This window comes from Sturnira hondurensis, unplaced genomic scaffold, assembly GCF_014824575.4.
Source record: "Sturnira hondurensis isolate 20B ecotype Veracruz unplaced genomic scaffold, ASM1482457v3 Scaffold0000780, whole genome shotgun sequence".
Lineage (NCBI taxonomy): Eukaryota > Metazoa > Chordata > Mammalia > Chiroptera > Phyllostomidae > Sturnira > Sturnira hondurensis.
Genome location: NW_028073411.1, coordinates 3,593,387 through 3,618,881, shown reverse-complemented (window position 1 = coordinate 3,618,881; position 25,495 = coordinate 3,593,387). Strand labels below are relative to the sequence as shown.

The following is a 25,495-nucleotide window of genomic DNA, read 5'->3' as shown; positions in this document are numbered from 1 at the left end:
GAATCACTCCATCAGAGGAGAATCCGTTCCTCTACTTGGGCAGAAACAACAGAGAGTTACTTCAGAAATGTTTAGCTATTTGGAATAAATCTTGCGTCAATAGCTATTGGCTGAGCTTCTGTAACTTGACATTGAAGGGTGTCAAGTGAAGAATTTGACACCCAGTGTTTCTTTAAGGCATTCCCAATTGGGGAGACTCAAGGCCATTGAAAACACTAATTTCACCTTCTCATCACTCAACTCCCAGCTCAAGTGTCAGCTTCCCTAACCTCTAAAACTAGGTGCACCCCTTTCTGTTCAGCTCTGTCCCTTTCTTCAAGGCAGCTTGCATTTGCAGACCTGCTCCCACCAGAGTGTAAGCCCTGTGAGGCAGGGCCATGCTGATATAAGCTCTCCATTGTCTCCCTGGCCCTGAGCACAAACTCTGAATGAAGGATGAATGTCGTTGCTGAAGACATCATCTCAAATAACTTATTTGAGGAAGTGTGAAGAGCAAGCAAAGCTGAGAGCCAGGAACAGAGCTTTGGGGAGGGCCTCCCTTAAATTCAGTTAGAGGAAGACCTAGAAGGAGGCTGGACTGAATGGAGACGAGCCCCAGGAAAGAAATTTGGCTTATCGAGCTGTACTCCAGCCAAGAGAACATTTGCAGGTTTCCCTGCAAATGGAGAGAGGGCAGTGTGTCCTGTCAAAAAAGCCAGAGCCCCCAGGTTTGATTAAAAGAGAGACTGAGACTCAGCTCACCACCACAGTTGCTCCTGGCCCCAGGTGAAGCTGGTCTCCCGAGGAGGGGGCGGGGAAAGCTCTGGGGCTCGGAGGAAATGTGAGCGAGAGGCCTCGGTCCCAACCTACAAACTCGATTTGGAGGGCCTTTGCATTCTTTAGGGGACATAAATAAGTCCCAAACCTCTGCTTGTTATTTCTGTTGTCAAAAGTCACTTTTTGTTGGAGGAAGGCGTGATTAGGGCTTTATTCATGCAAAAAGATCCCATTAGGATGGGATCTTTTACATTGACTCGGACAAGCTGACGCAGGAAGCGGGGCAGCTGGGACTTCTTTCTTCTGGCTGCGCATTGAACCGCACTGGGAGCTTTGAAGTGTGACTGTACCGGGGCTCCGGGCCGGAACACACGAATCCCAGTCTGCAGGTACAGCCCAATCCCTGGGATTTTTTTCAAGGCTCCTCAGGTGACTCTAATGTGTAGCCAGGATTGAGAACCACCAAATTAAACTTTTTTATATGATAAAGTGAAAGCGTGGTTTTCCCTGGGGGCAGAAAACGTACGAGACTTTTGGAAATTGAGCTTTCTCTACATAGTACTGGAGACAGGGAGCTGGGGGAGACAGAACAAGAGAGGGGGCTTTTGTCTGGTCCAGGAGTGGACCCCCTGCAACGTGGTAGCTGGCCTAGGGCTAAGGAGGTGGCCGCCAATATGGGATGACCCCTCAGTCTCATTTCTGCCCCCCTGCCAGGGCGCAGCGTGTAAACGCTGGGATTTGTGGTATCTGCTTTATGACTGACGCCACATTTAATGTTTTTTTATATTATGGGATGATTCCTCCCATTAAGCTTGTGTTTGCAGGCCCATGGAGAGCGAGAAGAAGGCCATGTCCACATGTGGGCGAGAGTGGCGAGACAGCAAGAGGTGCCCAATAGAGCAGGCTGGTATAACCATTTCGAGAAAGGTGACACTCACCCCCCACCTAGTAATGTTCAACTGTAGCTGGTAAGACACTGCACTGCCTGCAATGAGGGCAGAGGTTTTTATTTGAATAAAGTTTTTAAGAGTAGCAAGAAAGGGCAATCAGTTTGACTGGGGACGAGCAGGTCCAGGACCAAAGCAAGACTTTCTCGGATTTGAAGCCGAGGTCTGGGGCAAGTCAGCACTGCTGGTGTCAGAAAGCAAGGCCTTGTGTTTGTAGGGCCCGTGTGCGCATGTGCACGCTGAGGGTGATGGTTGAGGACCCAACAGGCAATGGAGCTGCGATTATTCAGCACTGGCCCCGTTCATGACGTAGTCCAGAAATTTGGCAATAAAAAGAAGAGAAATAGAACCTCAGCTAGAAGAGGCTGAAGGATCCAATGAGGATGCTCTTGTGTGTTTTATTTCAGCACAGAGTGGAGGTGTACATGCCTGACTAGAGAGGAAGGGGCACCAAGTGGAACTAAATTAGACGTTGGTGCAGGAGGGCATAGGTGTGAGCCCACAGTTTCCTAGCAGGATATTTTAACTGTTTGCTCAAGATTAGGTCCTGCTGACAGAGAAGCCCCCCGAAGAGATCGGCTTCTCTCTCCTGACTCTGGGGTGCTGCTGTAGATCTTGTGCTGGTGTCTTCCAGTTAGTTGACATAGTTTCAGTCCAATTCTCAGGGTCGAAGAGGTTTTCTTTCCTTCTCTTGGTGACCTAATTTATACAGTTCAGAAGTGTCTTGGTTTCGATGTTTGGCTAAGATCTGTGCCTCTGAAAATGGGCTATGACTTTGTTGTTTATGACAGATCTATTAATTTTGCTAGTCAGCTTTGGCAATGTTGAGTCATTTCAAATTAGAGTATTTCCCCTCCCTCCTGAAGTTAATAGATTTCTGTTTACTCAAAGACAGAAAAAGGATCTTTGCCTTTCCAGGAAATAGGAAAAACGAAGAGGCTGCACATAGTGGTCCCAGACAACACAGTGGCTAAGAGAGGAGCCCTGGCTGGTGTGGCTCAGTGGATTGAGCGCGGGCCTGCGGCCCACACACAGTGGCTAAGAGAATTCTGTGTCTTTCACAAAATAGGGAAGCAACGTGAGCAAGGGAAAGAGCAAATTATGAATGGATTTCTTTTTCAAACAAAGTGTCCACAGAATGAGAAAGAGAACATTAAGACCCGTAAGAAGAATAAAGAATAATATGATTTGTTGAAAGAGCAGACGGAATCATGGGGAAATGAGCAAGTTTATCTTTAGCCAGCCAGCCTCTCCCTGTTATTAATAACAACTTCTGATATTTTTACAGCAGTTTGCAATGTACATAGAGCATTTCTTATTAGTGGCACCCTCCTTCCTGTGGTCTTCCCTGGCCCCCTGGGGCTTGCACCAAATCCGATCTCAACTCATTCCCAGTAAGCAGCTTCAAACCTTTGTGGAACCAGACAAGGTCAGACTGAAAAAAAAATTCTTTCAAAGATAAAATGACTGATAATGTTTAATGTGTGACCTTTCCAGAGGCATTTGTATTTTACCAGAAGGTAAGGTCTGAAGTTAAACACATGATTATGTAATTCTACAGTTCACGTAATAGGAGAGGGTTTCTGGGCAAAGGGAAGGCATGTGACGTGAAGTGTCCTCTTTGGTATTCCTGAAATGAAGTTACACAGAAAGCCATTTTGTTTTCTGGTGATACAGTCCTCTCTCTAGATGAACCTCAATTGCTGTTGACACACCAATGGGAGAGATTTTCCCCAGGCTGATGGGCTGGGAGGGCTGGCCGTGACCCTTGTGGCAGATCTGCTGTGCAGGGGCTCACCCCATGGAGCAGAGCTGACTTCAGTGGTTTTGGTACCCTCCCAGTCCAGCCCAGAGTGTGTCGTTCATAGAGGTCATGGAGTGGTGCGGCAGCAATGGTCCGAAGCTGTCCACTCAGTGTGCTGGTTCTGGGGCCCCCTGGGAGGTGCAGACCAAGGTCAGCTGCCACCTGTGCCCTGACCAGGGCCATTCAGCACGAGCTACACAGAGATCTGCAGATGACTGTTACTTGTGCTGGGCTTGGAGTTGCCTGGGAGAGGCGAAGCTGTGAACCAAGGCTGGCTGTCACTAGTGCCGGACCTGGGGCCACTTAGCAATAGGTACAGGGCACACTGAGTCCAGGTGCTGCTTGTTAGAGATTTTAGGAAAGTTTGCAGCATGAACCAGGCCGTTTGTATGGAAAAGCCACTGGAACCAGCTTGAGTTGACCCTGAAAGTTGGGGGTGGTGGTGCGGGCAGCAGGGTCTCAGGGAGTCACCACAGCAGGGCTAGCAGTGTTGGCCAGGTTGATGGAGACTCAGATTTGGCACCCACCTGCTGGCTCTGTTGAGGGAGGTCTCAGTGAAGGAACAGTGTCCTCTGTCAACACTTCTAACCAGGGGAAAGTTGCCCCCCAGCTCCTGTCCTGATGCCAGACAGCTTAGTGCCCCCTTGTACATCCCTAGTACCTTTCCAGATGCTGCACCGGTGACGGAGCTCAGAGTGAGCGAGTCCCAGGAAGTTCGTGCGTGGGCTCGTTGAGAACTGCCAAGACTCTAGGAGCCTTTGTCCCAGTCAGCCACAATCCCTTCTGGTTTTTACATCCAGAAGCAGTGGGGACTTGTCTTCTTGGCACTGGAACCCTAAGCTGGGTGGCCTTGTGTGGGGCTGTAACCCCTTGCTCCTCAGGGGGATCTCTGCCGCCTAGATAACCCTCCTGCTTTTTCACCACCACCCACAGCTGTGGGACCAGCACGTCCTATGTCTCTGCCAGTCTCAGTGTGGCCTCTTCCTTAGGGCCTTAGGTGTAGGACTTCTGTACAGCTGGATTTCAGAAAAATGATCGTTGTTTTGGAGTTCCGTTATAATGTCGATGTCCAAAATGCTTTAATAATTAAGGAACCGTCTAATGAGAGAAGCAAACAATTGAATTAATCAAGAAAGTTTCTTCACACCCATTGTTATTTAGACACAGGCCAGGCATAGTGTGTCAGCTTTGTTGTTGCCGCCGCTGTTGATGTTATTTCCTGGGTCCAGCTGGGTGGCATCAGAGCAGTGAGGGACGTCACTCTCCCAGTGCCCACCGACGTGCCGTGTGATCTACTGTAATCGTTCCCTTTGTCCCTACATGAAGCATTATTACTTGAATCAACCTTTTATAATTCTCTGTCTGTTTATGACATTTAATATTTAGCAGAATACGTGGAAATTCAATAGATTCTCTTTAATACTGTGTTCTTTCATCGCCTACCCAAAGATGTCCTTCCTTAACATATGGTATGGAACTGGTAGACTCCTGGTTAGCTTCACACCGTCATAGATGTTTAATTTTTAAAATGTTTTTATTTATTTTATTTTGAGAGAGAGAGAGGAAGGGAAGGAGAAAGAGAGGGAGAGAAATATTGATATGAGAGAAACACATCAATCGGCCTCTCACACACACGCCCCCAACCAGGGACCTGGCCTGCAACCCAGGAATGTGTCCTGACCGGCAATCAAAGTGGCCACCTTTTGGGTTGCAGAATGACACCCAATCCACTGAGCCACCCCAGGCAGGGTCACCATCATGGATTTTTGGTGAGGAATATTCAGAGATCTTGCTTTCAGGTGAGTTACTGAGACTCAAAGGGCCTCACACCTAATGTGTAGGAGAACCAGAATGCGGGTTCTGAGAATCGAGGCTCAGGTCTTTGTGCCCCATACCCCATGGCACTGTTTTACAAGCTCAGAAGCCTCTGGTGGCTCCAGGAAGCCGCTTATCCCATAAGCCCCCAACCTGGAGAATGTCATCTGGCCTTTGGAGTAGGTCCAGTTCTGGACTAGAAGAGGTTGCTCTGTTCCCGGGCTTCACGAGGTCACTGCAAATGTTCTCAGATGATCTGATTGTCTCCAAGAATTGGATATCTCCATCCCACATGCTTTTCTTTCATTTGGCCTTACAGGGAATGATCTCACTTCACTGAGGGATCAAGCCAAAAAGAAATTTGAATTGTCTTATGTCATCAAGTGTCTTCATTTTGCGTTTAAAATCCAGAAGCTCATCTTAAAGAGCAAAGGTTGAGTTCAAGATTAACGTCAAAGAATTCCTCAGAAAACTGACTGGCCCTTGGAGAAGCTGTTCTTTCTGAAAAAAAAAAAAAACTCTAATGACTTATGCTGGTACATTCGTAATCGGTCATGAAATTTGAGCATTTACAATTCCTTGGCTGCACGTACACAGAATCATCTCAAGGAAAACTGGGGGGAAAACCAAAAAACAAAACTAAATAGTCAATTGTCTTAGTATTTTGGCCATAATAACAAATATAGAGCTGTTTGCAAGGATCTGTGACTGCCTACATTTTTTATCATCCAGATTTACAGTTATAAACACAATCTAATTCAAACCTGCATTATTGTCAAAGGACAATTTGTTTCTACCTGGGATATAATTGAAAATTTAAGGCACAGATTTTGATGATTACTAGCTTAATGAACCAGTATCACATAGTTGGGTATGAAACAGTACAACTCATATAATCAAAAATTACTTGAAAGGAAAATATCGCCTAGGAGAAGGAAGCGAAGCAATCCATCTGCAATTTGTAATCAGAAGCCAGCTCACCGTTGGCATAATGAGGTGCGTTTTAGATGTAAATGCCCAGTAGGACAATGACTTGAGAAATTTTAATATAATGGCCAGGTCTCTGGAAGGCTAAACCCTGAGTTCTACTGATTACTAACAAGAAAGACCATTAACACATAATTTGCAGCTTCAAGGATTCACACTCATCTCTCTGAGCATTCAGCAGAGAAATTCCTGGGGCCCAGAAAATGGGGGGTGGGGGACCCCACCAAAGCAGGAAATGGGCCTGAATGGCAAAGGCTCTCATTCTGGTTCTATTTCTGGTTCTCCTATAAATTAGGTGTGAGGCTCTCTGAGTCTCAGCCACATCTGTTTATCAGTCTTCAGAAGCTTCACTGCTCCTAGAAGCCTGGGCTTTCTTTCCTTTGATTTTCACTTGTTCACACAAGCAATAATTAATTACCTTTCAGTCTATGTGAATTATTTGGATAATGAGTATAAGTAGATGTCAGTGACAAAGTTAACTGGGCAGCCTTGTCAAATGTTAGAGACAGCCTTTCCCGACCTCCCAACCTAAGTATCAGTGTCTCCACTCATCACAATGTTTCAATTATTTAAAAGTATCCTTTTTTAAAAAAGGAATTCAGTTTGGTCCTTCCCACGCATTTCCTCCGTGGGGTGTAAGCATGGTAAGGTCAGGTTCCTTGGTGGTCCACTTCATTGTTGGCTCTCCAGTGTCTGGGACGGAGCCTGGTGCATTGAACACATATTCGTGAAATGAATATCTGAATGCCTAAGACATGTGGCCTTAATTAGATCTGTCTGTTTTCTTCAGAATAAAAACTAAGTTCCAAGTTGCCGTGCAAAAGAGAAAGTCCTTGAAGACAGGCTGAGAAATTGGAAAAAGGTAGGAGTAACTACTGGGTTGGCCAGAAAATTCTTTTTTTTTTCTTAGTTGTTGTTAACTTCATTCAAAAACAATTTTGCTAGATTGTATTGTGACACCTGTCATTTCAGCATGCATTTAAAAATATGTATCAAAATTGGTGACTTTTTGTGCCATTTTAATACTGAAGGTGGAAAAAATACACAACATTTTCACTATATTAGGTTTTATTATTTTAAGAAAGGTAAAAATGCAATTGAAACACCAAAAAAAAAAAAAGATCTGTGCCGTGTATGGAGACAGTGCTGTGACTGACTGAATGTGTCAAAAAGTCCAGCTGCCAATCCCAAACACCCAGGGGCCCACACCCTGAGCCCCAGCCAAGCTCACGGTCACTGTAGTCTTCTGCTCAGATGACCTTCTCTCTTTGCAGAGTGTAAAGATGGATCTTACTTCAAGTGAAATCAGAGTCCTCCAAATAAGTCTTTTTAAATGTAACAGTATCTCAGTATCTCTGATCAGGTGCTTTCGTTATTAAAGAACAACATTGCGCTAACAAAAGTCTTTTGAGTGAAATAATAGACTCTTGGGTAAATGCCAAAGTACTTCAAAGTCTAATAAAACCTATTTAAACCAAGGAATAGTTCAGAGGAATCATTGCTTTCAGATACAAGACTAATACTTCTCTGAGTTTTGTCATTATCTTTGAAGTGATGAATAGCAAAAATAACCCATCGGTTTATCCATTTATTAGAGAAAACATTATACATTTTCAAGAAGAATAGGCCAAAATAGTATTACTTAGCTGCAGACTCCCATACTCCTTTTTACTTACAAATCACGTTTCTTTCATTTTCAAGATTGCATCTCTAAGATTTAATAAAATCTTATTATTCTTCCAATGTCTAGAAATTAATAATGTAGAGAAAGATATTGGATATCCAGTGGAACCTCTTATAGAGATGTGCAAAAATTCTCCCGTTTTATACTTTGTAACCTGTTTGGTCAATGGAATTTCTCAATTTTAAATCATCATGATGGTTCCTCAGAGAGGATTTCTGAAAACTCTGGAGTTATCATTTTTATCTCTAGCTGGGGTTGTAAGGCTGAATTGGGACCTGAATGCTTTTGAGGCAAAAAAAATCACCCTCATTTGACCCAGAGAGAAAGCAGGGAGCTAAACGAGCCAGGTTCAAATCCCAGCCCTGTTACTACAAACTGTACTGTGACTGTTGACAAGTTATAGAATGTTTGCTAGTCTGTAAAATTTAGAAAAAACAACTCCTATCTCATAAGGTGTTATAAGGATCAAATGAAATCTTTTGTCCCCTTCATGCTGAATCTCTGACTCTCTAGACTAAAAGAAAGAATGAAAGAAAGAGAAAAAGAAAGGAAAGAAAACACACAATGGCAACAACAAACCACGCACAGCAAAAGCAAGCATTCTGGAATCAGGGGAATGCATGGGGCAAGTCTCAGAAAACTTGGGTATGGACTTGGAGATCCGCCTCCCTCTTCTTGTGAGACTTGAAACAACTCTCTTGGTTTTACTCCTAGAAAGAGCACACTTCACACTTGTGAAAAGAAAAGAAATTTTTGACTTCCCAGATTTGTTTGAATTATGACTTTCCATGTTGCAGGAACTCAAAAAGTAATTCTTGAAATTTATTTAAAATTTTACACCTTTACTCATATCTTGAAAACCTTAAAATGTGTTTTTCAATCATCTACATTTCCTGTCTTCATTTGTACTCTTAAGTTGTTACAGCCAACACGTCAGTTGAGATGGAAACATTTGTTACTCTGATGTAGTATGTCAGTGATAGGCTTTTAAAGTCTTTCCAGTGTGTTTTGATATTAAGTAGCATCACACACACAGTCCGAGTAAAGCACTAGTGGTGAAGCACAGACACCCCTGCCCTCCCCTCCCCCCAGTGTCTGTGGTTTGATTCTGCAGCCTTCCCTTTCCCTTAACGAAAGTGCTATTTCCTTTTAGGCCCATGAATCAAATGTTTTGTTCGGGGAATCTGGAGAGAATCTTGAGATGGAAGCAATAAACTGGAGGGTGAGAGCCAATGTGAAAAAGATGGCAGAATGGAAAAGAAAGAAAAATGTTGTTGAGTTATTGAGTCAAGCCTGGACACCACTCCAGACGTGTTGGCAATAGTAAATATCCTATGATTTAAATCACTGTTGCTTGGATTTTCTTCAGTGAGTTTTATATTTTACATGGGTTCAGCATGGTCCCTGAGCTTGCTCACGAAACCCATGGCCCAGTTCTCCCCATTCACGCGCTGTGGCCTGGGGCTGGAGGCAGGAAAGATGGGGACGTGGAGGAGGGCTCAGCCTGGTACTCAGCCTGGACTCAGAAACAAGGTACGGCTACTTTTGTAAAGAGAAGTGGCCAGCAGAATCGGAAGGGGCTTTTTTCAAGAGGGCTTTTGTGAGCCTTGGGTTTTAAGCACCTCTGGGGTTTTGCAATTTTGGGAGCACCAATAAGCAGTACCCCAGACATATCAGAAATCACTGAAGCAGGCAGAGCAGATCACAAGCAGACTTTTTTGTTAACCACGTAAGTGTCACTTCTTGAGGACTCCCAGAAGTAACAGGAAGACACTTCGAAACGCAGACCCTGGTCCTGTTCCAGGGTGGGGTCTGCTGGGCCAACCATTCAGTGACAGCTCATTGTTCAACACTGTGAGCTAATTTGTTCCCAAAGACTGGGAGGCCTCTGACATTCACGATACAACACACATAATCCTTTTCATTTAAATACAACTCTGAGAGCACACAGTTCAATCTATTCTGTGGACATAGTCTGCTAAAAGAAGTGTCTCCTTCTAAACCAATAGCTGAAAATACTTTCCTTGCCGACTGTAGAGTTTATGCAAGCCACACTCATGTGAGTAAAGTGAGAACAGGTGCCAGCATGCCTTAAAGTGTGCCTCATTTTCGTGGTAGGCTGGTGGGGTGTTTCTGATGTGGTCTGTCACCGCTCATGTGAGGCCACTGGTCAGTGGTTTTCAAAGGCCTTCCCCCATTCTGTCACCCACAGTGAAGTAGGACACATTACATGTAGGTAGATCAAAGCAGAGCAGGTCTGACAAGGGCAGGGTTGAGCCCAGAGCCTTACATGTGGGCCTAGAAGTGCCCCTCCTCTGAATCTGAGGGAATTTTTGAGCTTCTCTCTGCCTCTGTTTGTTTTTTCTCTATTTATATAGTTTTAACTACTTGGTTGAGATTTGATCCATTTTTCTATTCATCTGTTAGGCTGAGTCAGGTTCCATTTCCAAATGCCAGGAATAGAATGTGTTCCCAATCCCCACCCGCTCTGGGTAGAATAAGTGTTTGCAAGTCACAGTTCCCCCTTGTGGGATGGAGATGGGAACCTATACCTTCTGTTTCTTATGTAACAATGGCTTCAAGGTAGTGTGATTTCCAGATGCATGAGTGGGAGATTAAGGGGGTTGCTGTACGAATGTGACTCTTTGTGTACCGGCTTCATCGTCCATTTGAGATGGAGAATTCCTTGAGATAAGGGGCCATTTCTTTCTCTTCATTGTATTCCCGACATTTTGAGCACTTGTTCTAAAAGGTTTGCTAAATTGAATTGGAGAAAGAGAACAGAGGCCGTTCTAGAATTGTATTACACTCTAGAATTGTATCTCCTATTTATGTAAGAAAGAATTTTTTAATCTTGGCATTAAGAGTTTTTTTGCTTGGGCATGTCTTCAGAACCAGATCCAAACTTCCTAGTCACTGCTTTATGACTGCGAACTGTTCTCTCCTTAAAAAAACCTTGTCCAGCCTCTATCTGTGCTGAGTACTTTCATGTATGTTGCTACATTTATTTAGCTACTTTCCATTGTTCCTTTTCAGTAGTACAGAACATTCATTTTACTTACTTTTCTCAATTTTAACACTTAAGTTATTCATATTTATTGATGTTTTAATGCTAAGTACATTTGTTCCTCATAATATCTCCTCAGGTGGGCGTTTTACCCTCCGGTTACAGGTGAGAAAGCTGAAACTCTTTTGGGGGAGGGGACTCATGAAGTCCGAGGGTACACAGTGGGGAGGGAGTTAGGCTGTTTTCTCTCTCCAGGCACCAGGCCTTCTCTTCCGTTCTGCAGTGTCATCTTCTTTCCCCTCTGGGACTTCTAGTCTTCTGAACATAGGTGTCCTTATTTTGTTAGCTATTAATCACTTCGCCCCTTTTCATCTCACAATAACTACCTTCATAGGGTTTTTTTTGTTGTTGTTTTTTAAATTGAGGTTTGTGCCGAGAGAGTCATGAATGAGTGTGTGTTGAGATGAAAAGATGGAAGAGAGTTAAGGAGATTTAGGCCCTGGCCAGGTATCTCATTTGGTTAGGGCATCATCTCAACACACCAAGGTTGTGGGTTTGATCCCTGGTCAGGGTGAATATAAGAATCAACCAGTGAATGGATAAATAAGTGGAACAACAAATTGGTCTTTCTCTCTCTCTCAATTAAAAAAGAATTGAAGAGATTTTCTCATCTGTAAGTTTGAGAAATTCTGAGTTGTGGGAAGAGGTCTTGTAGAGAAAAATACGTGTTTATCTTGAGTATCATTAATTGCTGTTTAGTATTTTCCTTTTTTCCCTACCTTCTTCTTTCCAAAATTGTTCTAATGAACAAACCTGACCAAATAGGTTATTTGGAATCTGTGATTACCATTACACTATTCCAAACAGTGGTGTTATGAATGTCAGGGTGTTGGCACAGATGTCAGAGATCCAGTCCCTTTGAATGTCTATTGCTTATCTGCCCTATTGCTATCGAGAATGTAGGTCTTAGACCAACAGGGTCACAGTCTCCTGGGAATTTCCAGAGATGCAGATTAGCAGATTCTCACTAGAGACTTACTGAACTAGAAACTCTCTTGTGATAACTCCTAAGCACATTAAAGAATACGGTAGTTAGGGTAGAGGTATTTTTTTTCTTTTTCTTTTTTTTTTTAGCTATCTTGGTCTGTTCTTTTGGAACCCTATCTTTGCTTTGCTTAAAACATATGCATAAACACAATTGAAATAAATTCTTGATTATTTTAGCAAGATTATTCTCATGTGTGTATTATTCCATGGGCCTTTTTCTAGTTGCCTTTGGGAGTGTCGTTCAATCAGTTAAATCCATTACTTCCAGTTCTCCTAAAAATCTTTAACGTTTCCTTGAAGGCAAGAGCCATGTTTCATTCACCTTTGTGTGTCCATAGTTTCCTGTATGCAAATGTTCGATAAATTGAAAGCTGAATGAATTCTGAATAAGTGGCTGAATAAATAAATACATGGAAGAAGAGGAATCTAAATGGTATATTCCTTGAAGACTGGGACGCTGTCTCAGTCATCCTCGAATTGCCAATACTTCCCAGAAAAACGATAAGTAAATACTTCCTCTAACAACTTGGTTAAGCTGAAAGAGCTCCTCTTCTTGCCTTTCAACCACAGACTAAGCAGGAACAATGCAATGAAAATCTGCTCGCTCTCAGGTCGTTTTCCGCTCTCGGAACGCAGGTGCTGGGACCATCGGTGCGGAGGGGACCAGAGAGGAACGGACACACTGCCAGGCAGTTGCCTGGTAACGCCTACAAGAGGAGTCCCAGCATAATAGGGTCCGGGAGAAGTGTCTCTAGCCCTAAGTGGGACCCTGTAGCCCTTCTCTCGGTGCCGGCGGCCTGTCCCCGCCCCTTGGCGGGCTAGGGCAGGGGAAATGTTGCAGGAGGAGTCCGATTTGTCTCTCATTATCGCTCAGATAGTCCAGAAACTCAAGGGCTCCAATTTGTACTCTCAGTTGGAACGGCAGGCCTGGGTAAGTGAGGCCGAGTGGAAGGGGTGGGGTGGGCAGGGCTGCGGCGATGCCTCCGGTCTCCTCTGGCACCCCGCTGACCTCAGCTAGAGCCCGCCTCTGGCCTCTCGCTCTCCGCTCCGGTTCGCGGAACACCCTCTTTCCAGGTCCGCTTGCTCAGCCTCGCACACGGGGTGATAGATTTTTGAAGAAGGGTGGGGCGCATCATGCCTTTCTTGAGGCCAGAGAAACGCTACAGCGGTTTATTCGTATTATAGCCCTTTACAGGGTCTACATTTTTAAGCTGCTGGAATCGGCGGAGGTAGTTTGAACCACGCGTTTCCCCTCACTTTTTCTGTTCTGTTCATGGGTTTGGACTCCCAGGTGCCTCTTTGCTTTAGTATCAGCCGCCTTGCACTCTGCCCTCCCTGCGAGATAATTCATCCTCTATATGTCCACCCAGCATTTTTTGAGTATTTTCTAATGTGCTAGGTTCTTTAATGCAGAGACTCGTCAAGAGATATTTTCTTTTTGTGTGTATGTGTGACTGTCATGTAAATGGAATTACACAGTATGTAAATTTAATTTTTTTTTGTCAGTGACAGTTGACATACAATGTTATATTAGTATCGGGTGTACAACATAGTGTTAGATATTTGTATTGTTCACTATATCTTACCAAGTGGTGACCCCGGAAGTCTGGTTCCCATATGAGTTCTGTCTTTTTTTTTTTATTGCTGAGTAATACTTCTTTGTTTGGGTCATTGTTTAGGTAGACCGTGAATTGTTTATCCATTTCTTGGACGCTGGGCATAAAGTTATAGGTTGTTTCCAGTTATAGAGATTATGAGTAAGGCTGATATATACATTCTGGTATAGGTTTTTGTTTGAATATTTGTTTTCCCCTCTCAGGGACAAAGACCTGGGATTAGAATTACTGAGTTGTGCAATAAGTGCATGCCTAATTCTGTAAGAATCTGACAAACTTTTCCAAAGCGTCTGTAGCATTTTGCATTTCCACCAGCAATTATGAAAATGTCAGTTGCTTCCCATCTTTCCTAGTACTTGATGGCAGTTTATTTGCTGTACGTTTTTCTTTTTTAAACTTAAACTATATTTTATTGTTTATGCTCTTACCATTGTCCCAATTTTTTTCCCTTTCGCCACCCTCCACTCCGACTCTCTCAAGTAATCCCCATAGCATTGTCCATGTCCATGGGTCATGCATGTATGTTCTTTGGCTACAATATTCCCTATGCTATACTTTACATCTCTGTGACTATTCTGTAACTATGAATTTGTACTTCATAATCCCCTTACCTTTTTCACCCATACCTCTGACTCCACTTCCCATATGGTAATCATCGCAACCATGAAAATATTCTCTATATTTCTTTCTGTTAATTGCTTGGCAATTTTGGTTTTTAGATTCAATTATTGATAGATATGTATTTATTGCCTTGTTATTGTTCATATTTTTTGTATTCTTCTTCTTAAAGAAGGTGCTTTAACATTTTATGTTAGTGATGCAGAACTCCTACATAACATTTTCTTGTCTGGGAAGCTCTTTATCTGTCCTTTGATTCTAAACAATAGTTTTTCTGGGTAGGCTAATCTTGGTTGTACCTCCTTGCTTTTCATCACTTTGAATATTCTTGCCAATCTCTTCTAGCCTAGCTGACAGTCTTTTTGGAACTCCTGTGTAGGTAACTAACTGCTTTTCTGTGCTGCTTTTAAGATTCCCTCGTCTTTAATTATGGTGTGTCTTGGTGTGGGTCTCTTTGGGTTTATCTTGTTTGGGGTTCCTGGGATTCCTGGGATACCTGAAATTCCTGGGATTCCTGGGATTCCTGGGATTCCTGGACTTGTGTGTCCATTTCCTTTAACAGGTTAGAAAGTTTTTTTGTCATTAGTTTCCCAAATAGGTTTTCAATATCTTGCTCTTTCTCTTCTCCTTCTGGCACCACTACGGTGTGAATATTGGTGTACTTGAAGTTGTACCAGAGGTGCGTGTGCTGTGATTATTTCTTGGATTCTTTTTTATTCTTGCTGTTCCGATTGTGTGGTTTTTGCTTCCTATCTTCCAAATCCCTTAATCTTCTTCATCTGTAACTTCTTCTTTTCTGTTATTGTAGTTTTTATTTCTGATTTGTTCTTCTTTATGGTTTCCATGTCCTTTTTTGTATGTGGTTGAAATTTTCACTAAGTTCATCTAAGTTTATGGAGCATCCTTATAACCAGTATTTTCAACTAAGCATCTAGTAGATTGTTTTGAACTCTGATCTAGTAGACTGTCTGTCTCCATTTAGTTTGGTTCTTTTTTGGTAGTTTTGTTCTGTTCTTTCCGTTCTGTTCTTTGTCTCCTCATTTTGGCCACCTCCCTGTTTTTGTTTCTATGTATTAGGTAGAGTTTCTATGACTCCCTGGCTTGGAAGAGTGGCCTAATGTAGTAAGTGTCCTGTAGAGTCCAGTGGCACAGCCTCCCCTATTACCCAAGCTGGGTACTTGAGGTGTGCCTGCCATGTAAGCTGTGTACACCCTCCTTTTGTAGTTGAGCCATGATTGCTGTTGATAGGTCAATGGGAGAGATTTACCCAGGCTGATCAGCTGGAAGGACTGGCTGTGACCACTGACCACCAACCTCTGACCACTGTAGAAGATCAGCTGTGCAGGGGCCCAGTCCACAGAGCAGGACTTCAGCAGGGTGCTGGTGCCCACTGATCTGCCTTGTGAGTAAGTCACTTGTGGAGGTGGTTGGGTGGTAGTGTTCCAACATGGTCTGTAGCTGTCCACTAGCCCCACTGGGGCCTCCCAGAAGGTGCAGGCCAAGATCAGCCACTACCTGTGTTCTGACCGGGGCCACCCAACATAAAGTACAAAGTGATCTGCAGTTGGCTGCTACTTGTGCTGGGTTTGGAGGTGCCCAAGTGAGTCCAAGCTGTGAACCAAGGCCATCTGCTGCTAGTGCCGGGCCTGGGGCCGCTTACCCATAGGAACAGGGTGCATTGAGGACACATGCTACATGTTTGAGAGAAGTTTAGGGAAATCTGACGCATGAACCAAGGGAAGTCATTTGTGTGGAAAAGCCTCTGGAAACAGGTTGGGTGCATCCGGAAGTTTGGTGAGGCAGAGCCTCGGGGAATCACCAGTGTGGGGCAAACAGTGTGGACCAAGTTGATAGAGTCTCAGATAGGGCACCCACCTGGCTACTCTGTTGGGCGAGGGCCCAGGAAAGGGAAAATGGCGCCTGCCAGCACTTCTCTCTGGGAGAAAGCTGTCCCCCCCCAGCTCTTGCCCTGATGCCAGACACTTCAGGTCTTCCCCATATGCCTCTGGTGCCTTTTAATCTGCTCCCATGCTGGAGCTCAGAGGGAGTGAGTCCAAGTCTGTGCTTGGGCCCTTTAACAGGAACTGTCTGGGACTCTAGGAGTTTGTCTTTCACAGCCCTAGGTCCCCATGGTTTTCATAGCCAGAAGTTATGGGGATTTATCTTCAAGGCACTGGAGCCCTGGCAGGGGGCCTGCTGTGGGTCTGGGCCCCCTCGTTCTCGATATACCCTCCCAATTTTTATCTGCCACATGCGGCTATGGCACCAGCCTGTTCTGTGTCCCTGCCCCTCCTGCCAGTCTCCATGTGGTTTCTACTTTAATTCTGCGGTTGTAGAAATTCTATTCACTCTGTTTCTGGAAGTTCTGAATAATGGGGTGGTTCTGCAGTTTAGTTCTAATTTTGATGTGGTTGTGCAAGGAGGTAAGCCATGTTTACCTGTGCTGCCATCTTGAATTGAAGTCTCTGATGTCATTTTATTATTAATTAGTTTTTATCTGTTAGTTATATTGTTCTGGTTGGAAAGTAATGATGTTTCATTGTGATTTTAATTGCATTTCCCTAATGACTAATGATATCGAGTACCTTACCATGTTTATATTTTCTTTGTTGAAGTAGTGTGTTCAAATTCTTTGCCCATTTAAGAAAATTATGTTATTCTCTTATTGTTGAGTTGTAAGGATTCTTTATATAAAAGACACAGGTCCTTTATCAGATATTCATCTTACAGATATTTTCTCCCAGTCTGTGGCTTATCTTTCCATTTTCCTAACTGGGTCTTTCAGATAGCAAAAAATGTTCATTTTGGTGACACACATTTTAAATCAATTTCTTCTTTTATGATTTGTGCTTTTTAATGCCCTAAGAATCTTTTCCTAACTCTTTTGTTCTGGAAGTTTTATAGTTTTAGCGTCTACATTTGGATCTGTGACCCATTTTCAGTTAACTTTTGTGTGTGCCTCTCCCTCTTGCGAGAGGCGAGTTTGGGCGGGTGCTGAGGTGTGTGCTCTTCTGCAGCTGCAGCCTGTCCCTTGAACACCTGTGCCGCCTGCCGTTCCTTGCTCTGCCCCCAGTCTTTTGTGTGGACACCTTTTGTTAGACACTGACAACCTGTTCCCAGTGTGGCTGCATCAATGAGAGTTTCTGCTGTGCACCAGCGCTTGGGGTTTTAGGTGTTAGCCACTCTAATGAGTATGTTGTAATATCTCACTTTTGCTTCGATTTGTAGTTTCTTATTTGTTTATTTATTTATTTATCTTTAGAGGGGAAGGGAAGGAGAGAGGGAGAGAAATATCAATGTATGGTTGCCTCTCATGCGTCCCCTGCTGGGAACTGGCCTTCACCCCAGGCACATGCCCTGACTGGGAATCGAACCATGATTTTTTGGTTTGCAGGCCCACGCTCAATCCACTGAGTTATACCAGCCAGGGCTTGATTTGTAGTGTCTTAACGACATATGATACTAAGCATCTTTTCATGTGCTTATTAGCCCTCTGTATGTCTTCTTTGGTGAGATATCTGTTTGGGTCTTTTGCCCCTTTTTAATGTGGGTGTTTTCTTAGTGTGGAGTTTTGAGAGTACCTAGTATGTATTGGGCACAACCCTAGGCCCAGTGCATACAACAGTGACTGGGATGAAGTAGGGCCCTCCTGAAGAGCTGATATATTACAGATAAGTACATGTCCACAATCCCTTATCCAAACTCTGGGGCCGGATATGTTTTGATTTCAGATTTTTCCCCAAATTTTAGAAAGGTAATTTATGCATATTCTGTGTGGTATTTAATGTCCCTATCGAGATCTTGCCACACCCAGTAATTTTACACATTAACATTTATGTAGCAAAATGTATGAATTTTCACACTCAATGTAAAAAAATAAGGACTATAAATAATCCCATGTCAATTCAGGTCAGTTCAGATTTTGCCTTCAAAAGAGTTCAAGTCAGGACAGATTTTGCCACCAATGCAGTTACACAAAACTTTGGTTTTCAAACTTTCTGGGTTTTGGAATTTCAAATAAAGGATTATGTATCTGTACCTGTAAAGTCCAACAGTTTATTGCTCTGATGTAATAAAAAGTAGGGCAAGGAAATAGAAAGATAAAGCAGGGTAAGGGGGTGATTACGTGGGACACTATAAGACATGTATTTGATTGGTTCTTTAGAACAATAAAGTAACAGACCTATAATGTTATAGATTCATAAAATATTACTATAGATTTTTTTAAAGTAATGCAATCTTGGACTTGAAAAAATGTGATCACTTTGCCTTAGTTTATATCCATTATTGGCCAACTCTTAAAAGGCAACTTTACTGTCAGCTGTGATAATGTACTTTTAAACAACTGGCTGTATTTGTTACATGCCTTTAAAATTTCAATTTAGAGGGTATTCTCCTGTACCAGCATTTTCTGGACTGCCTACATTTCATCTGTTTGTGTTTACTCAGAGAGCGCTAGAGGACTGTGGTCGAACTGAATTAGAAAAATGAAATCACACAAAACATTTCTAAGCCAGTATAAATGAGTTTTAGACTTCTTCCCTACTAGTGATTCTCTTTTAGTATTATGATTAAATGGGGACTCTTTTAATGTATCATTTTATATATTGAAGTTTAATTATTTAAGATATTAATGTGATGACATGGAATTTTGTGTTTCTAGAAAGGGGTTCTTTCTAAGTTTCCTGAGTTACTTTGTTATGAAGTCACCCTGCATCTTCAAATTGCGTTTGCTCACTCATCCTCTGGACATCAGAATAATAGCCTAAATCCAAATTTGGTGTCTAGACCGGCTCAACATCATTACTCTGTATCATGCATTATTTGTATTAAAAATGGATGTTGTGGTGAAACCTCAAATGTTATTTCCATTCCATTAAGTATTTAATAAGTCTTTTTGCTAAGATTGTTATTATAAATAATAGAATTGTGAAAGGAAGGAACCTGAAAGAAGATAGGCTTCAGAGAGAGAAGAAGTCACGTAAACGATGGGTGTCGCGTCAGCCTGGAACCCAGAGCGCCTCAGGCCGGCGCTCTTTCCTAACAGACTTAGGAGGCTGTGTCTCAGATATTGTTTTGTAGTCATTGTTACCAGAATACGTACTGCGTATAGAGAATTCAGAGACCATAAGAAGGAGAAAAGAAACTGACCTTCATTTATTATTTATTTTAGGAAAAATAAAATTTAAATGGCTTTAATTAAAGAGATTTTTAACGGAATACATTTTGTGTAAGGCATGGGTAGATAGAACATATACGGGTATTGAAAAGCCTGTGCCATGATTAGAGCTTAGTATTGTCTGGGGTTTTTCCGTTTCTCTCTCTCTCGGGTGGGATCTGGCACATTACTAGGGAACGCTCCTGACTGCACTACTGCAGCTGGTATGTAGATGAATAATCCAGGGGCTCCTACTGAGTTTGCTGTGAACCAGGGAGCGATACTGTCCTTACCCGTACCTGCCTTGGCTGTGGTCATGCCCCTTAATTCTGGGAAGTAAGACAGTGAAGAAGTGGAAAATGGTGCATAGGATTTCAAAATAAGGAACCTCTTGTCTTGATAGAATGTATGGACTGGAGGGATAAGATACCTATTAAAATGGGGGTTTGCTCTGTGTAAGTATATCTCTTCATACTCTATTTCAGCACTGAGTGACTTAGAGGAGTTCATGTAAGATTCTTGTTGAAATAATTAGGTAAGGCCAAGTTAAAATGAGAGGGAAAAATTGATTAGTAAATGTGAACTGAAGACTGTTTCGGGCATGAAGTATGTTATGAAAAGAGACTAGGAAATAAAGATGTGGAGTAAGCAGGGATAAAACAGCCAGTCCTCCAGAGAGGCGGGTCAGCTTGGGACGTCAGCACGAGAAAACCAGTGAGGGATCTGCTTCAGGTGAGAGAAACCGGAGCAGGGCTCCCGCCACGCCACACAGACAGAGTAGAAGGCATGGTCAGCTTGCACAGAGCCAACATTTCCAGCTGGAAACTCCAACTCATTCTTGGCTGCAGTGCGTGTCTACCAGGACTGCTAGGGTTACAGAGACGAATCTAGCCAACAGTTTTAGAAAGAACCGAGAGTACTAGGAAGCAATGGGGATACCCAATTCAACATGTTTTAATGAGCCTCTGTTCTGTGGTGGTGATAGGTGCTGGACAGAAAATAGATCAAGTCCAAGCAGTTATGTGGGTGATAAAAGAATGTCTGGGGATTCGTGTGACAACGGGTATCATATCTTTTTTTTTAAATTATACTTACCTCTTAGTTTTGTGTGTGTGTGTTTCTCCGTATGTTGTGAGTTCCTTGAAAGTAAGGCGGGCGCTGTTTTCTTTTTCTTTTGTATCCAACAACTGACACACAGGCGGTGTTCAGTTAATTATTGAAAGACGAAGGCAAATGAAAAGGCATACACTAAAGTAGAAATATACTGAAAGGAAATGGCTGGGGATGGGGAAGGCTTGGGTAGCATTCAAGGTGGGAAGGTGGCAGTGAATGCCCAGGTAGGAAGAGTGAGGAGGCTGAGCAGGTTTCGGGGGTAGGGCTCTCCTGGAGAGAGATTACATAGGCCTTGTGGAACTAGAGTTTTACAGGATTGTCAGTGCCAGGGCGAACTTGCCTTTGTTCTGTAGGCGGTGAGTGGGGTCACTGAGGCGTTTTGAGGAGGGTGAGGATGTGAAGGTGGCTTTTAGGAATGAGAGGAGACTCTTCGGCTCCCTTCCCTTCATCCCTCCCACACGCTAGTGCTGTGCACGCTGCCGGCGAGCAGGAGCGTCCCCTTGCCTTTGTGCGCTGGGCCCGTAAGCCTTCGCTCCATTTTCCCGTTTCTTCAGTTAGAATAATTGCCCCTTTCTCTACGGATCATACCTCTGTTGTAACATTTTCTTTTTTAGAGTGGAATTGGTTTTTCGTATTGGCTATTTTCCAGACTAAAAATTCCAGAGAAGAAGGACAGTGTCTCAGCCGTTCTTTGTTCTCCGTCTGATTTTGCAGGTATAGATCTGAGGAATCTGTAGTGCAGATGTGTTCATTGCAAACGTGTTTATGAAGAACTGACTACGGGACAGCTTTTGCGCTGGGTCTGGGGTACAGAGACGAAGGACACTTGTCCTCAGGAAGACACCTGTCCTGTAGTCTAGTGCAGTGATTCTCAAAGTATGATCTGTGGGTCACTGGAACGCAGGTTAAAACTATTTTATATAATGCAGTAATAATGTGTATGATGTATAATACAGTGATGCTGTTTTTAAAGATAAAGTTTTATTGTGCTGACATTTGTGCTCATGGGAAAGAGCAGTGGCAGTGGGTTCAAGTGCAGGTGCCTCGGCACACACCAGGGAATGGGCACCGACTGCGCCGCAGTCCCTGCCCTCGTCACCAGCCACACGTGCGTTAGCGGAGCCGGGTTCACTTGGGTGCTCTCAGTGGGACAGCAAACGGCTATTTACTTCAGTCTGATGTCTGGACAACACACTTTTTAGTGTTCTGTTTGAGGAAATGGAAGTGTGCAGGAGGCATTTCTGCTGTGTATTGAAATGAGACCATTATCAAGGGGAAAGCTTTCCCCTAACACATTGAGTGAATTACAAGTGGAACTGCTTTTTTTTTTTTTTTTTAATGAAATGCTGTTTTTACTTGAAAGAGTGATTGACAAACTATTGTTTAGGGATTTGGTAGATATTTTCCTTAAAACGAGCAAAGTGAGCCTCACTTCAGGGAAAAGCATTATGTGTTGCCAATGATGAGTACAATTTAAACTTTAAATACAAATCAGATTTTGTAAAGTCGTGTCCACCACTGTGGACTCGATGGTTTTCCAATGCTTAAAGACTCTTTGGTGCTAACGATGGGGGTGCCACCAAGTGTTACTTTCTCATATTGTTTAATGAAATATGTCCACTGCATCACTTAGTAGATTTGAAATGATTAGCACTTAATGTTACAAGACCATTTATAGATAGAAGATCAATTCAAAAGGGAATGTAGGTAAATACATGTTTGTGTAACAAAACATAAAAAATGCATCGACATTCGGATTCAGCTTTGCAGCAGATCCTCAGGAGGCAGCTGCCTGTCCAGTTTTGGTGTGCTCTCCGAGGGGGTCTGCATTATCGGGAAAACGTGCTGCGCACCCTTCTCTCCTCCAGGGACACATCTGTGTGACACCAGTTTTTCCCACAGGCGTCAATCAAACAACATCCATGGAACATTACAGCAGGTTGAAGAACCCAGCTGTTTTTTGTTCCACTAAACATCAGGTTTTCAAAAATTAAGACAGTGTCTCTTTTTCTCATTAATTTTTTCTTTCTGAAAATGCAGTTGTTTTAAATAAAAATATTTATGCTAATAAATAATAAATGGGTTTGCATTGTTATTTTTAAAGAGTTAAATCTTTATTGTGGTAAAATATACGTAAGATTTATCATGTTAACCACTTTTGTGTGTGCGGTTCAGTGGCATTAAGTGCAATACACACACGTGGTCGCGCCCCCTCCCCCCCCAGCTGCAGGACTCTTTCATCCTCGCAGACGGAAACTCTGCACCCACTGAACAGTAACGCCCCACTCCGCATCCCCACAGGGCCCGGCCTCCACCATCTGCTCCCTGTCTCTGTGAGTTTGACTCTTCTAGGTGCCTTAATGTAAGTGGAATCAATGTACAGTACAGTAAGTCCTCACTTACCATCATGGATCAGGTTCTGTGACTTTGAGTGAAATGACGTATAATGAAACCAGTTTTATACTAATTGACATAAACAAGAGCCCTATGGCATCTCATCTGTGTTATAATGAAATGCGTAGAATGATGATATTTTTTGATGACCTGCTATATTTGTTTTTCTTTGACTGGCTTATTTTACTTATAATGTCCTGAAGGTTCATTCATGTTTTAGGTGTGTTGGAATCTCCTTTCTTTCTAAAGGCTGAATAGGATCCCATTGTATGTACGTACTAGTTTTGTTTACCCCTTCATTAGTCTGTGGACATTTGGATTGCTTCCCTATTTTAGCGATTGTAAATAATGCTGTTATTAGGATGAGTATACAAATTTGTTCAGGTCCCTGCTTTCAGTTCTGTTGAGTATGTGCCCAGAATGAGAATTGCTGAGTCAGATGATGATTCAATTTTTATTTTTTTTGAGGGACTGCTATACTAATAAGCCAACATCTTTAATTGTTCTGTTTTAATTTCTAATGCTATAAAGATCAATGGATATAATCTACATAAACAAAAGCACTCTTAGATGCTTAATAATGTTTCAGAAGATGCTGGGACTTAAATGTTTGACGATCAGTGGTCTAGTAGGATGAGTGAGGCACAGAGCTGAGCAGGGAGGCAACTACAGTAGGGACAAGTCGGACGGGACTTTGCTCAAGGAAGAGTGGAGCAATAAGGAGAATCTGTCACATGAAGCAAACTTAGGGAACCTGGAAATATAGGTGACCTTGAGAAGGGAAGCTTTAGGAAAGCCATGTTTGAATATTTTTAGGAGTCTCACAGGAAAGGAATTTGGCTTATTTTCTGTGACCTTGGGGTGGGGTTGGGGTGATGGTGGCTGATGTTAAGGGGAGTCCATTTTAGCTCAAGAGAGAAAGAAACAGAGAAGCATCAACTGGTTCCCTCCCTTACGAGCCCTGATTGGGGATCACACCTGCAGCCTAGGTATGTGCCCTGACTGTGGGTGGACCCCGCAGCCAGGGGGCTTTGATGTATGGCACAGTGGCTCCAACTGACCGAGCCGCCTGTGCAAGGCAAGAATTTTCTTACAGAGTAGTTCAAGGATGGAGTTGGCTAAGGCAGAGATGTAGTGAGTTTGTAAGCTGGAAAGGTAGCTTAGAGTGTCTAGGTCAGAGCTAGAAAGCCACATGGAGAGGAGAGTCAGTAAATCGTTGACTTCGAGGAACTCCATAGTCTCTTCTAACCCTGAAATTCTGTGATTCTCCAGGCATAGAGAGAGGAAGTCCAGGATTAGCATAGTGGCACATAGTAACAAATAGAGAGGATGGAACCTCCTAGAGGGAGTTAAAAGACCCTTAGAAACCTTTTTGTAGACCTTCTTATGTCCCTGTTTGTACTTCATGGAATATTTAACCTCAGTTTACCTCTCAGCTTCTTTGACCCAGCTGTGACTTCAGCCACTTTGCTTCTCTAGTTTCCTGCACTTGCTAAGTGTAGAAGTTTAAGATGGCCAGTGGCCAGTACTTTGGTTTGAGACTGTTCTGGTGGAGGTAGAAAGAAACTGGACAGATTTGTGTGTGTGCACATGTGGAAAGGGCAGGGGTGACGACAGCCATATGTTTTTAGAGCTCGGAGTGGTGGGGGATGTCAGACATGTCAACATATGTAAGTGGGTGAAGGAGGGGTGCACACAGGGCCATGGCTAGGAATGTGTGCTGCACCCCTCGCTAGGTCGTGTTTCTGATCATATTCTTTGCCAGCTCTTATAATGAGCTACAGGCAGTTTGTTTAAAAGAGGGCTTCACTGTTGTAGGTATTTTAAAAACCTCTACCTCCACTGGCTCCTTCCCTACCAACCTTTTACATTGACCCCATCGCCATCCAGGCATATCTTGTTCTTTTAACACAACTTTAACTTACACTGGATTTCACAGCCTAAAAATAACGTTGAAAAGTTTTCTATTTGAGTCTCAAAATAACCTAGTTTAGTTGTTAGCTTCCCTATAAGATAAAAAGAGAAAATTGAGATGCAGGGAGTTTAAGTGACTCGACTGAGATAATATGTAAGACTGAGAGATGGTGCCAGGTCTTCCAATACGAAATCCCACTCTCCTTTAGTCCCAAGTGGTTTATAAACTGTACTCTGTTATATCAAGGATTCTGGAAATGTTCTGTTCATTTAAAGATACTTGATAAGAAACAACACTCTTTCAAATGCATTGTTATATCAAATACTTCATAGTCCACTGGGGTGCTTCCAAATTAACTTGTTTCCGGGTAGACCCGGGGGAGTGGGGAACACTCTTCTTCCATGCTCCTTTATCTTTGTAAGTGATGACACACTTAAAATGTGTCATCAATGAGAAAGGACGTAGTTCTGCACTGGTCTTTCAGAATACTTGAGCTTGCACACGTCCCTCCAGGGTACACAGTATAAGGGAGGCCGCTGCTGCAGCGCGCACGTGGTGCTGGCCGCTGGCCAAGCAGAGCGCAGGCGCAGCTGCGCCGCACGAACCCCCATCGTGCGTGGTGTGCCGCCAAGGT

The 25,495-nt window shown here is 43.2% G+C and overlaps 1 protein-coding gene across 5 annotated transcripts in view; it reads left to right on the top strand.

The window, feature by feature from the left end:
• The first annotated feature begins 12,733 nt into the window (after positions 1–12,733).
• TBC1D19 (TBC1 domain family member 19) overlaps positions 12,734–25,495 on the top strand; it is a 113,641-nt gene continuing 100,879 nt past the window's right edge. For 2 of the 5 annotated variants that reach the window (XM_037044742.1, XM_037044735.1), the window contains exon 1: positions 12,734–12,978. In XM_037044742.1, coding sequence (XP_036900637.1) covers positions 12,880–12,978 — 99 coding nt within the window. In that variant the 5' untranslated portion in view covers positions 12,734–12,879. The remainder of the gene's footprint in view (positions 12,979–25,495) is intronic. The other 3 variants (XM_037044728.1, XM_037044745.1, XM_037044748.1) reach the window with 3 other exon arrangements.